At 42.0% G+C, this 13,395-nt stretch overlaps 1 protein-coding gene across 2 annotated transcripts in view; it reads left to right on the top strand.

Moving 5' to 3' along the window:
* The window catches only part of RPP30 (ribonuclease P/MRP subunit p30), a 209,458-nt gene that overhangs the window by 27,229 nt on the left and 168,834 nt on the right, over positions 1-13,395 (top strand). For both annotated transcript variants that reach the window (XM_069611311.1, XM_069611312.1), the window contains exon 3: positions 6,502-6,558. In XM_069611311.1, the coding sequence (XP_069467412.1) occupies positions 6,502-6,558 (57 nt within the window). The remainder of the gene's footprint in view (positions 1-6,501; positions 6,559-13,395) is intronic.

Below are 13,395 nucleotides of genomic sequence, written 5' to 3'. Positions count from 1 at the left end.
ATAATAAGCATTTCAAAGCTGGTTATTCCATTTCAACTGCTTGTTCAACAGGTGAAAATGTGTTTGTTCTTTTGCACTGCAGATTTAATCTAATCATACATAACAGCAAGCGGCATGGCTGAGTATCACTAAAAGCAGGTTATTATATTACAGGCTATTTTGAAATGCTTCTTTGGGAGAGCTTACAGAGATCTAACGTTCTCCCTTGTCCTGTGTTGGCTGTTTAGCAGTCCTGACTTTTAACTGCGCATCACTTTGCTCTCTGGTACTTGTAGGCATACATTTATAAAGGGATTCTTCAAGTTGACATAAGCTAAAATCCAGGATTTGCAGAACATCGCTTGTGGGCTTTGCTCTTCACAAAATAAGTGCGAAGGGCAATGTTCAGTGAGATAGGTGAACAGCCATTTGTCAATGTTTATAGGAATGCTGAACGTTTTTAGAAGTTACTTTCCATGCAGATTACCATTGTTTGGAAGAATGTAAGGAGAGAAACCCTGTTCTACTGCTAATCATGCAAATGCATCACAAGGATTCAGGTACATCTTCATAAGAGTGGGGTAGATGCCCTAGCCCCATGGATTTAAAAAGGGCTGGCATTGCCGAGCCCTAACTTTATGTCCTCTGATGTAACCTCCTGTGGCTTGGCGCATTCCACATGATAGTTAACCCCCCCACACATTTATTTATTTAGGACCCATGTCCCGTGCTTATGATGTTATATGCATTTATTTATTTATTGAGCATTTGTAAGGCGCCTATACAGTAGCATGTGTTTCCAAGTGCCGCAAGACAAGGAGGGAGGGGGAAGCCCGGGATAAAAACCAACAATAAACGGTGCTACTAGGTCTTGTAATATTCAGATTGTGCAAGTGCAGGGAGGTGGAAATGGGTCAGGGGGAAGGAGGTGGGGGGTTAGGAACTTGTGGGCCCAGAACTGGTGGGTGCTAGGGGGAGCCAGGAGGGCAAGTGCACTGGGTACGGGCTAACGTTCAATTGAAGTGAGGTGGGTGGTCCAGGATCAGTAGTCTAGCAGTGCGCAGGGGGACAGGTAGCTAGTGCGAGGTGGGGGTAGACCGGACTCGGTAGTCTAGTGAAGGAAGGGTACCAGAAGTCAAGTGCTGGAAGGGGTGCTGAGGCAGACCTGCCGAGGGAGGGCCTGGCCCCTGTATGACTCAGAAGAGACCAGGAAGCCAGTTGCAGCAGCGTGGGAGCATTCTCAAGGAAGGGGGAGAGGGAAGGGTAAGAGAAAAGGAAGGTCTTGAGAAGCTTCTGGAACTTAAGGAAGGAGATCCAGCTGAAGCCTGAGCAAGGCAGGGAGGCCATTTCATTGGGAGGCTCCGCCAATGAAAGAGATCTGCCCTCACTCTCTGCTTGGAGAAACGTCGGACCTGCAAAGAGTTGGAGCTAGAGGACCGAAGGACTTGAGTAGGGAAGCCTTTAGGGAAAGAATGTTGGATGTAGTGCGGTCCCATGCCCCAGAAAGCCTTATGGATGATGCAGAGGGTCTTGAATTTGATCCTTGCAGCCACTGGGAGCCAGTGGAGTGATTTTAGGGCTGGAGAGATGCGGTCCCTGGGCTTGAGGCCAAGGATAAGTCTTGCAGTCCTATTGTGTATTTGTTGGAGACGGCGGAGGGAGGTAAGAGGCAGATTGAGGAAGAGACTGTTATAATAGTTCAGCCTAGAGAGAACCAACGCTGTAGAGACATTGAGTTTCTGGGGAAGGTGAGGAAAGGGAAAATGCTTCTGAGGAGGTGAAGCTGAAAGTGAGCCTTCTTGGTAAGGTCAGCGATATGAGGAGAGAAGCATTACCTTATTACATATTCAACGCAGTCATCCATTCTGTTCTCTTGGGTAGACTCCAGCACCTTGGTACCTCGGTTTCAGTTCTTGCCTGTATCCAAGATTTGCAAGATAACTGAACTCAGTCAGTATCTATTATTCCTTTTGAATCAGGTTCCTTCTGATGTCTCCCAACGTGTGGCCATTTCGCCATTGCTTTTTATTCCATCTCTCCAGCCACTTGAGAAACTACTTTTCTTTAGGCATGGAATTTTGCACATATGCCGTTGGCACCCAGATTTTATTGCGTTTAGCTAAGGAAACCACTTTTACAGAAAATGATCAAATTGGTATGTCAGCAATTTGCATATGCATGGCAAAATTAGGTTGAGATTTAATGCCAGCAAAACACAGATTTTCCCATGTGGACCCAATAGTCAAGTTACCAGTGTCTGGAGGGCCATATTCTGACCTACATGTGTAGGTGTATGGTGGACAAGGTGTGTAATCTGGTTAGACAATCAATTAAACATGAAAGCTTAAAGAAAAAAGTTGTAGGTGAGGAGAGTGACTCCTACGCAGAGGCAAGGCTCTTACGGGAAGATGTCCTGGAGAGGCAGGGCCACGCTAGACCGCAGAGACAACAGTGGGGTGGAGAGCGAGCAAATCGCTACCCGGATGCCAGAAGGCTGGCGTCCTGACCAACCAGGAAGCAAGGTCGGGATAGAGAAGGAGACGGGGAAGCAAACATTTCATGGGGTGGCGCGACTGCAAGGAAGCCGTGGTGGGCATGGGGCCATTAACAGACACTGAGACCAAACTGCAGAGGGGAGCCTGGATCCCTGAGCTGCGAACGAGGAGTGCATTTGATATGATATGATATGATCTGGCATTTATAATGCGCCTATACAAAAGAAACAGAATGGAAGCGAACACTCCCAAGGAGAGAACACAATTGATAATCAAGGATGGGGAAGCCAAAGAGGTTACATGAGCCTGATGAACCTGAGCAAAAATAAATAAAGCCAATCAGAGGGCCATATGGCTTTGAAGAGCCCCGGGAAATGAAGATATTATCGAGGCTTGGGAATATTTAAACAAGTTGCATCAAGGCTAATAGAAAGCCAGAGGACTTTGGGGAGTCCTGAGAAACAAATACTGTAGCATTCAAGGATTGGAGAGCTATCAGGGCTGCGGGAACTGAACAAACCCAAACGGGCTGAAGACCCCTCGAGAGCGAGAGAAAATAAACCTGTCAGAAGATCAGGGGACTTTGTAGAGTCCAAGAAGCCCGAAGTTTAATCAAGTGAAAGGGTTTCAAGCATCTAGTTGAATCTCAGGAAATTGTATGAGAAAAACATTTAATTTTCCTGAGGAAGAGGAAACTGTATGAAAGATATTTACATTTGACAACCGAACCTACAGAGAGGTTGTGAACTGTGTTTTCGGACATTGCTGAACTTTGTACATGAGGAAAAGAGATCCAAGTGACTGGGCCAGGTAGAAGTCGAAGACGGAGGCCATTGCTCTGGCCTCCTCCTTTTTGTATTTTTTCTTCTAAGTGGAAGGCCCAGTTAGCTTCTAGGATTTGGACTCGGGAGTACCTTTTTTTGGACATTGACGAGCACCCTTAGTTTTAGTTTATAAGATAGGTAGCTTCCCTCATAGCGGTAGGGCTAGATAGGTGTTTTCTTTTTAATTTAAATAAGAACCCCGAACATGGCACACGTGGGACCTCCTCCTCCTCCTGGCTTGGCACAACATCCTCCTACCAGGCAGCCTTACTCTGGAACTCTATGCCAGTATCATTCTGGAAAAACAAGGTATCTCACTTTCAGCAAACTCTTGAAGACCTTTACCTTTTTTAAGAATAATGAAGTCCCTTCTTCTGTTGTGAAGAATTGGCTAATAATGTGCTTTATAGAATCTGATTTTTAGTTCCAAGTTGCCTTCACAGGCTTATGGTCTTTTCTATAAATACATATACAAGCATAAAATCCTTCCAATCGTTATAGCTGGAAAGGGGAAGGTTGTTATCCAATTAATGCTTTTGCCTCAGTGGTGTTATAAATAGATCGAACAAACTGTGGGATTAAGTGCTTCAGGGCCTAGTACTCCTGAACAAGTGAAATTACTCTAAATAATCAAGTGTCCTCCCGTTAGGTACTTATAAGTAGCTTTAGTGTTTTTCATGAATGCGTTCTATGCATCTAATGTCACAGGTGGCTCCAGAAACATGCCAACCCTCAAGGACAGTTCAGAGTTGTTTTTTTAAAACCTGCAGTGGGCCCTTGGCCATCCCTCTCTTTCGTCTGGAAGCACACCTTCCCTAACTCTGGTGTCTTTAGCCAACGGTTAGTGGATACTAATTGTTTTCCTCTCAGTAGGCTACATTGGCTGCTATCATGACTGAAAGATAAATAGCCTTATCGGTCTAGACTCCCTCAGGAGCTTTCTAACTGTCCTTTCACTATCCGATGTTCAGTGTTCTACCCGGATTGTGGATTATGCATTTCAAATACCCTCTTGAGTTGATCTCCTTCTACCATACTCTCATTGTCTTCTCCATCTCATTACCTCTTATTACACCCGCTTGTACTCTCTCGCCTCTTCTCCTCTGTCCCTCCGATGTCTCTCGTATGTTTTAGGCCCTGCCGCCACCCTTTGTTACTCCTTTGACTCTTCCTCCCTCCTGCACACTACTACTGCTCCCTCCTCAACACTACTGCTCCATCCTCCACACTTCTGCTCCCTCCCCAACACTACTGCTCCATCCTCCACACTACCTCTCCAGCCTTCACACTACTACTCAGTACTACTACCTCCACACTACAATGTACTCTTCCCACGTCCTACTCAGCCACACTCTTTTTACTCAGTCCCACAAACTTTACATTCACTAAATCACCTGATCATACTTGCTACAGTAACACTGACACCACAGAACCACTTGCCCTCGCTCGCCAATCATCTGTGCCAGAAATCGCCTCTACAATCCACAGCTCCTTCTTACTCCTGCTGGTGTCTTGGTCCACAATCTCCACCTCCTCTGACCTCATCCGCACAACCCACAACTTCCTGTCCTTTTTTGATGTCCCTCTTCCTCTTACCATTGGCCGTCTTTCCCTGTCCAATCTATTCCTATGTTTCCCACCTCTCTCCCATTCCCTCTGTGGTTCACCGCTGGTATATGTTCCAGTGTAGGTTGGCTGCTGGCGGGTTGTTTCCTTTTTTGGTTGTCCATGCTCTGTCTTCTCTCAAGTTGGGTGACTCTACAAGAGACAAAATGAGTCAGGTGAGCATTTTGTACCAGAGGTACGGTGTGAGATAAATGGGTGCTGCATAATAGCATGCTGGCACAAGGTGGGTAGGAAGTCAGACGCTCTCAACTGCCACCGTCATCCTCATGAGAAGGACTTGCGTTGGATTACTCACTGGTAGTACTCGCACACCCAGCTGAGAGGGGTTCCTGTCCCCTCTTGACAAGGACATGGCGCTAAACTTGTCACAATGCCATTAGACATGCCAGTGGTGCTCAACTAATCCGTGGCAAATCCATGGCATATAACATTTGTCTAATCTTGGATGCATCCATACTAAGCAGACCAAAGGCATTTGAACTTATTGCATTACCAAAGAAACTAAAAGTGCAAGCTTTCAGCGTCACAGAGACTTGCCACTGTCGTTCAATTAATATGTCTTAAATGGAAAGGAGCATCATTGGGTGTAACGAAGCGATTCAAAGCCAAAAGTAGCAAGACATGCAAATGAAAGAGGCATCCATTTCCTGAAGCCTCTATACGCCCCCAATTAAAAGTCAAACTTCCATATTTCATGAATTCAAATTGGACAATTTAGGCATACTAATGTTGGTAGTCCCTCAACAGGCAGCAATGTTGGAGTGTTTGTATTGTTAATTTTGACTTGGATCTCTTCAAACCTTTCTCTGGCTCTAATTTTCTTTAACTTTAAAAACTGCTTCTATTAGCTTAGCAAAAACTAAAATCCCTAGTATCATAGTTGCAATTTAAACACGTAACTGTGATTTGCCTCCCAGTGTATGCAAGAAAATACAGAAAAATAAAACGTTTTAGTTTTGCTCAAATCTAAAACAAGAATCGGGGATTGGGTGAATGAGTTAGTGCATAAATAACCCTTGGCTAGCAATTATGTAAGGGTATTCCCAAACTAAATGGAACCCCGACCCATATGTGAAACTATTTCCTGATTAAAATTTTGAGACCACTCTTGTTACTTCGAATGAATTATTTTGGGTACACTTGAGGTCATAGGACCAAGACTAAAAATTGGAGAAAAAACTACATATGCAATATTTGTGGTAAGGCTATGGCGTGAAAGACCCTAAAGCATGTAATTATTTATTGTGATGTGTTGGACCATTTACGCACCAAATGCCCTGCCAGATTCATACACGATATAACAATGTTTAATATCCGAACATTTTGGGCCTTGTTGTATGAATGGACGACAGATTGCATTAATTATTTGTTATTGATAGAGAAATGATTTTACCTGTTCTAGATAGCAATGTTTCAAATCATATTATAATTGATGAAGTGAATAATTGTTATTTTAATGATTCGGTTAGAGTATTAGATATTTGTGAATATTTATAGTTTACAGATTGTTGAAAGTTTGTTTTGAAAGTCTAGAACATTTTAATAATAAAAATAAAAAATACAAATTTGTGTTTCAGGAAGTCAGCAAGCCAATCTGTTTATCTGAAGTCTTTTCATCTCTACCAATCGTACATGTAAGTTCAGATATAAAACAATCTTTTTAGTTGCCTACGTGAAGCTTAGAAAATGCGCACGGGTAGCACATTGTCAAATAAATGTGTGCTTTTGTTGATTGCACTGTATCACTGACTTACTTTCTGGCTAAGGAAGTAGTTATGCGAGGATGAGTGATGTACTTTCAGTTTCTAGGTGAAAGACAATATGTGTGCCTAATAATGGATATGAGTGGATGTTGCATCGTATAATGTGTGTCTCTGAGCTGTAAAGCAGTGCCCATATGGGGATGTAGAGTATATTTGATGGATTTTTGGGTAACAGGGAGCGTGTAGGGATGCAGAGTTTTTTTAAAATTATGTGTAAGTTTCCATGTAATTGCACATAGCACCATTGGGGAAGCAGAGGCTTCCTTATGGTGTCTATAGTATTGTACCACTCCTTCCAGAAGGCTACTGACTGAATCGCAGATGGAGCTTAAGGCTTGAAATGCATTGGCTTTATGGTCACGAGCAACTTTTTAAAACTGTGGGCTAATGACCCATCCAGGGATTGCATAAGTTCTTGGGCTAATGAATTCACACCATTCTGGCTACACATGTTTTTTTTCAAGGGTTAACTTTTCTTTGCTTTCAAAATATTATGCAAAACTAGAGGGTCAAATTTATGGCTTTGGCCTCAGACTCCCAGAAAATAGGTATGCTTATAATATTACTCTGGGTAACAATGAAAGCCACTGAAGAGATCTAGCAAGCTGGTCTCAAATCGTGAACTAGAAGCACCCTGATTGGTCCTTTATCTATGTATTGCCCGTCATTTAAGCTGCGCCAGTGCTTTGCCACTGACAGGAGCTACCCATTAATGCTTTTGGCAATCTTAAAACTCCCAAACACTAAAATGATTTGCGAGTGAAAATACAAGATGACTGTACACAGTAGAAAGAGAGTCTGGTATTTCCCAGTGGCTCGAACACCAAAAACGAGAGGACTTGCTTTGGTCAAGATGTGATTTCTGTAATTTTGTGGAAATTGTATTTTGTTGATGTCTACATTGGTTTTGGTCACACAAGTAGTGTGAGAAGTTTCCAATGCTCTCTGATGTGGCACCACTTCCATCCAATTTCACACGAATATTAGAGTGTGTATATAGGTCAATTAAGGGACCTAACAGGTCAGCTGGAAGATTCCATTCCATCAAGTTTCTCCAAAGTCTCTCTGTTGACCTTATCAAAGGGTGCGCAGAGATATAAATGGAGGCCTCATAAAGTGGTGGGGTTCCTTTGCCAATGCTTCTGTTGCAATAGACCTAACAGAAAACCATTTAATTGGGTACCCAACCCCTGATGAAATCCTCTCTGCCATCGGTCCAAATGATATGGCCCATGCCATTATTTTGAGAGCTACAGAAGAAAAAAACATACTGCTGAGCGACGGGTCGATAATTTGACAGTTCCAATCTATTGTCCTTCTCAAGAAGGACTTTAAGTATTATAATTTCAATGGGGGTCATTACGAGATTGTTGGTAGTCATGGCGCTATTTGCGCCAAGACTGCCACCAATAACGGGTCCGGCACCAGTGTTGGTCAATGGGGACTTACCGGTCCATTCTGACCTTGGAGGGACCGGTGGTGAGTCCCCATTGACCAAACCTTTCCCCATTCCCATTTGAGCCCCCATAGGGCTTAATGGGAATGGGGAGGGTGCAAATAATGGGCTCTCGAATGGCAAGCCCGTTATTTGCGCCCTGGTCCCCTAACGGGACCCGTAAGGTACGTTTGGTCTGACCAAACGTACCTTACGGGTCCCGTTAGGGGACCTCGGAATCGGGCGGTAGGGGAATACCGGCACCGGTCTCCTTACCGGTGCCCGGTATCCACTACCGCCCGACTCGGAATGAGGCCCAATGAGTCGGGTATAACCCTCATAGATTAAATATGTTTTAAAAAGTCATGTAAAATAGCTGCCCATAACTCAGGATGACCCTTGGGTAAAATTGGATAGCCCGTCAGGACCTACAGCATGTGATTGCTTCGCCTTTCTAATGCAAACTGTAATATCATCTTGGTCTAAGTCCAGTTTCCAAGGGGCCTTGCAGGGCTTGCATTGATTTTGCAACATATTATTTGGGCAAGCATAATGTCGGCATAAGTTACTTAGCCATCTCTCCTTTGGGATAGGTTACACCTGAGCGCAAGACTGACGCCCAGAGTCATTATTAATTACCAGAAGCATTGAGTTTGCCTCGATAGTACAACTTTGCACATTAATTTGCAATCATTGAGCAGTGCCTAATGTTCATAACCTTTTATCCAATTCTTGTAATGTTATTTTAACAATTTTTTCTTCTGCACTATATCCATCCCCTTACTTCTAGACAAAGCACATATATTATGACTCAAGAGGCGCTTTTGTTTTGGATAACATCAAAATAATGTATTTCTGATTGCACTGTTCGCTTCCTGCACTTGTTACCACTGCAGAGTCCACCACTACATGATGGAAGTAGTCAGAAAACGATGGTACCGAAAAGATTTGATCTATTTCCGTATCAGATTACATATTATACAAAGTCAACATATTGTGGTTATATTTTCTAACTACTACTTCCGACCAAAGTAAGTGGTTTCCCGCCCTATTTATAGCAAGTGGACCCAAGCAGCACGGCTGCATTAAGACTTTTCCGCCCTTCATTGTGTAAATTAAAGCGGAGTGGTCACTAATGTCTGAAGGCTGATTGTGACACAAAGATGTAATTAATGATTGAGGAAGCACGACCGCTTTTTTCAGGTAGAATTTGTTAGTTATATGAGATTTTCGGGCTGAGAAAATCACGAGATGCCTTTTTAACGAGCTGCGTATAAAGTTGAAATAAATATCGCGAATCACATTACAAAACGCCCATTTTCTACATACATTTACCTTCTATGGTCTCGCAGTGCCATCTAGTGGATTTTTCTTTAAGGTGAATCCTTTTGTTCACTTTGTGTAGTCTTTTTTTTCTTTTACCTTTCCAAACATGCATTCTTCTGACATTTGACCTAAAGAGTACCTTTTGTCAGGGTGGCGGAGGGGTACAGGAGAGGGTTATTTCCTCAGCCCCCCCTTCTCTCATCGACCCCTGAAGCGTCCCTTAATCCTGCATATATATACATTTTTAATCTGTACCTTTTTTTTTTTTTTTTTTTTTTTTTTGGGCTATTCTTTTTCAAACCTGCAATACTATATTTATTATTGCCTACATTTCATTATTTTTTCATCCTGTCATTGTTTTTATCATCTTTATTTTTATTTTGTTATTTCTACCCTTTCATTTATTGTCTCTTTAGTTTTTCCTTCAACGTAATCACTGATTACTGAATTCGTTGTTGTAGCACCTTTAGAATTTAGACATCTTAATCCGCAATCAGACATAACATTTCTCCATGCATATTCATGGTTAGAGCTATAGTGGCAGTGGATGTCTTCTTTTTAAAAATAAAATTTGCTGAACAATGTCTTCTTGTCTGTCTCCTATGTCTGGCCACAGTGCATGCAATTTTGGAGACAGAAGGAATCAAGAAATTTAATTGAACCTGATCCATTATTTAAATATCAAATTTTAATCGAGAATTAATCATAGCACTCAATCATTTTACATTGCAAGAAAGGAGTTAAGAACACATAATTTCACATAGTTTCACATATAATCCATCTCATTCGTACACAGGCATCCAATAACCATTCATACATCCATCACAATAATACATGTAAGGTAAAACTTTATCCTAAAAAAGTCATAACAATTGATTTACTTATTGTCTTCATAAAAAAGAGAGAGAAAGAGATATATAATATATATGAAAAGCCACAACAACAGATAGTTCAAGTGGTCATCAGTTTAGGATGGGTCACATCGATGTCCAAAGTTGACCTCATCACTGGTTTCTCAACCGGTTTCAGCGTATTTAACTTTAATTGAGTTACGCCTTCATCAGGAGAATAACAATTCAACTCTAAAAAGACAGGGAGATCTAAAACCACTAGAGAAAACAAAGGGAAACCCCCAATTATCAACCAATTCATATTCATTAAAAGTGATTTAAAATCAAACACAACCTGCCCCCTACCTTGTGCCATAACTCCAAGGGGGGTACTTTGCATGCTATAAACAGTGCTACCATGATCATTGATGCCCCAAAGTGCAGAGAGAATTAACCCCTCGTGGCCATCAAGCGGACCCATTAAGTTAGTGAGAAGATGCAAATGCCCATGTATTAAACTTGCGTGATCTATTTATACAGGCAGTGTGCTATGCGAGCGCTTATAGGTCTAATTTATAATAACTAACCTTCATGAATGAAGAGAGAGAAGGAGAGACAGCTGAAAATTCCTGATATGAAGAACAGGAGTACCAGCTATACCAATATGCGATGTCCCAACACGTCTGTACTGCGTAACCGTCAGCTGGAGATATGGGAATGGTTCAATCCTACAGTGGCTGTTTTTCATGCAGGCAGCACCATTTCGGAGGAAAGGATCAATCCTCCAATATAAATTTTCATAGACTCAAGGGGTACACCCAGAGATTCACAACTCTCCCGTTCCCTATATAAATGAGAAAAAAGGTTAGAACTGTTGATAAGGTCGAGTTGGGGCGAAGCAAAAGTCACGCGAATCACAATAACAATTCGGGTAGAACTCCCGAAGCGAAGATCTTCAATTACATTGGAAGGGTGTCAGCAGCCGGAGGCATATATAATTCAACAGAGTAAAAGACTCACTGTATGCAAGCCTAATAAATACCGGGTAGCTCGTGGCTTAAAAAATAAATAATGCTTTCTAGCAAGAAACAGGAAGAGTCTACTTACTATTCCGGGACGAGCTGTTGAAAATATGCTTGCTCGCAGGGTCTGTGTGGTCCCTAACCCGACGTTGCCCCTCTGGCGACGTAAGAACTATTCCTACGGCTTCTTAAATACTATACTAGCATTCACGTGACTGCAAGGGCCGCTCACGTGACTGTAGCTTGTCAATCAAGGTGAAAAACGGACTATGAATGGTATACCGGCCTGTTTTTCTCGTTCTCAGTGGCATCAGAGGGCTCGCGATGGATGGGACCTAAGTTGTTTCCCACGTCAACGTCTCAACGGTGGATCCCCTTTAGGAATATGAAAGACCTGGTTCTAGTGTGTTCAAACCATTAGTTAAAGTTTTTAGGTTAAAGATCCATAATTGTTCTTTGTAAGCCAGTTTTTTTGTCATTTGGGTTACGTTGGAGGCAATTACTTTTTCAATACAGAACCACTCCATTTGTTCCGCAGTATGGCCCATTTGAACAAAATGAATTACCATAGGAGCATTTAGATTCCGAGTATTAATTTTTGAGCGATGCTCATTAATTCTGGTACTTACTTCTCTCGTGGTTTTTCCAATATACATCATTTTGCAAGGACATGAAATTGCATAAATGACGTTTTTACTTTTACACGTTGTAAAGGTGCGTAAGTCCCAGGTTTTATTTTCCATTATGAAAGAAGTCGTTTTTTTTGAGAACTTGCAGGCAGTACATGACGTGCATGGATAATGCCCTATCACTGGGTTAAAGTTGGTGTCCCTGATCGCGGTTGGTTTAGCTGAGGTTCTACTTGCACGTGTCATTTTTTGTTTTAGATTTTTGCCTTTCTTGAAAGCAAATAAGGGTTTTGGCAAAATCATGCCGGATGCATTCAGGACCCGCCAATTTTTTAAAATGATGCTTTTAATGGTATTACTGTATTGGCAATAGGTCGAGACACAAACCAATTGTTCTTTTTTAATGTTCTCATTTTTAGGTAATAGTAGCAGATCTCGATTTGCATAGCGGGCTCTCTTTCTAGAGTGTTTGATGAGCTTTTTAGGGTAGCCTCGTTCTAATAGTCTATTTTCTAGGATGGTAGCATGTTTGATAAAATTATCAATATCAGAACAATTCCGGCGTAACCGTAGGAACATACCGAAAGGTAAGTTCCGTAGCAAGCTGGAGGGATGTTGACTCTCAAAACAGAGTGTGGTGTTCCTTTCTGTTGTCTTTCTGAATAATTCAATTCGTAAGACACCTCTTTGTTCAAAGATAGATAAATCTAAGAAAGCAATCCTCGTAGTGACAAAGGCGGGGGGATAGTAGTCTGGGATGCCAATAAATATGACCAAGAAGTGTTCAGACTTCTTCACATTCCAGGTCATTACACCAAAATAGCACAAGATCCATCGAAGTTGATTAAACTTAAAATACTCCATCTCACGGAAGAAGCCAGCCAAGCAGGTTTCCTTTCGGTAAAAGAAATTGAATACATCAACCACTCAGATGATCGCATTCCTCTGTTCTATATCATGCCCAAGATGCATAAAGATATTAAAAATCCCCCGGGACGTCCAATTGTTTCAGGATGCGGATCGATTCTCGAGCCACTATCAAAGTACATCGATTTGTTCATCAAACCCTTGGCCATGGCAACACCTACTTTCCTCTTAGATTCCAGAGATGTGATTAATTTGGTAGAAAATCTGAACTTTGATTCCGACACACAAATATTGGTCACATTAGATATTGAGGCTCTTTATACAAACATACCTCAAGAAAGAGCTATACAGAGCTTAGAAATCATACTCAATAGACGACCATATCCACATAGTGTTCCCACCAATTTTCTGTGTGAAGCTGCCAAGTTAGTTTTAACCAACAGTTTTTTTTAAATTCAAGGAAGAATTCTTTCTACAAATTAAAGGGACTGCTACGGGCTGTACTTTTGCCCCAAATCTAGCCATCATCTTTATGGCTCTTCTTGAGGAAGAAAAAATCCTGGCAAACTCAAATCCGTTCCGGCAACAGATTAAGTTAT

The sequence above is a fragment of the Ambystoma mexicanum genome, chromosome 8 (genome assembly GCF_040938575.1).
Source record: "Ambystoma mexicanum isolate Mex_15411 chromosome 8, UKY_AmexF1_1, whole genome shotgun sequence".
In the NCBI taxonomy this organism is placed as follows: domain Eukaryota; kingdom Metazoa; phylum Chordata; class Amphibia; order Caudata; family Ambystomatidae; genus Ambystoma; species Ambystoma mexicanum.
This window is presented reverse-complemented; position numbering and strand designations above follow the sequence as displayed.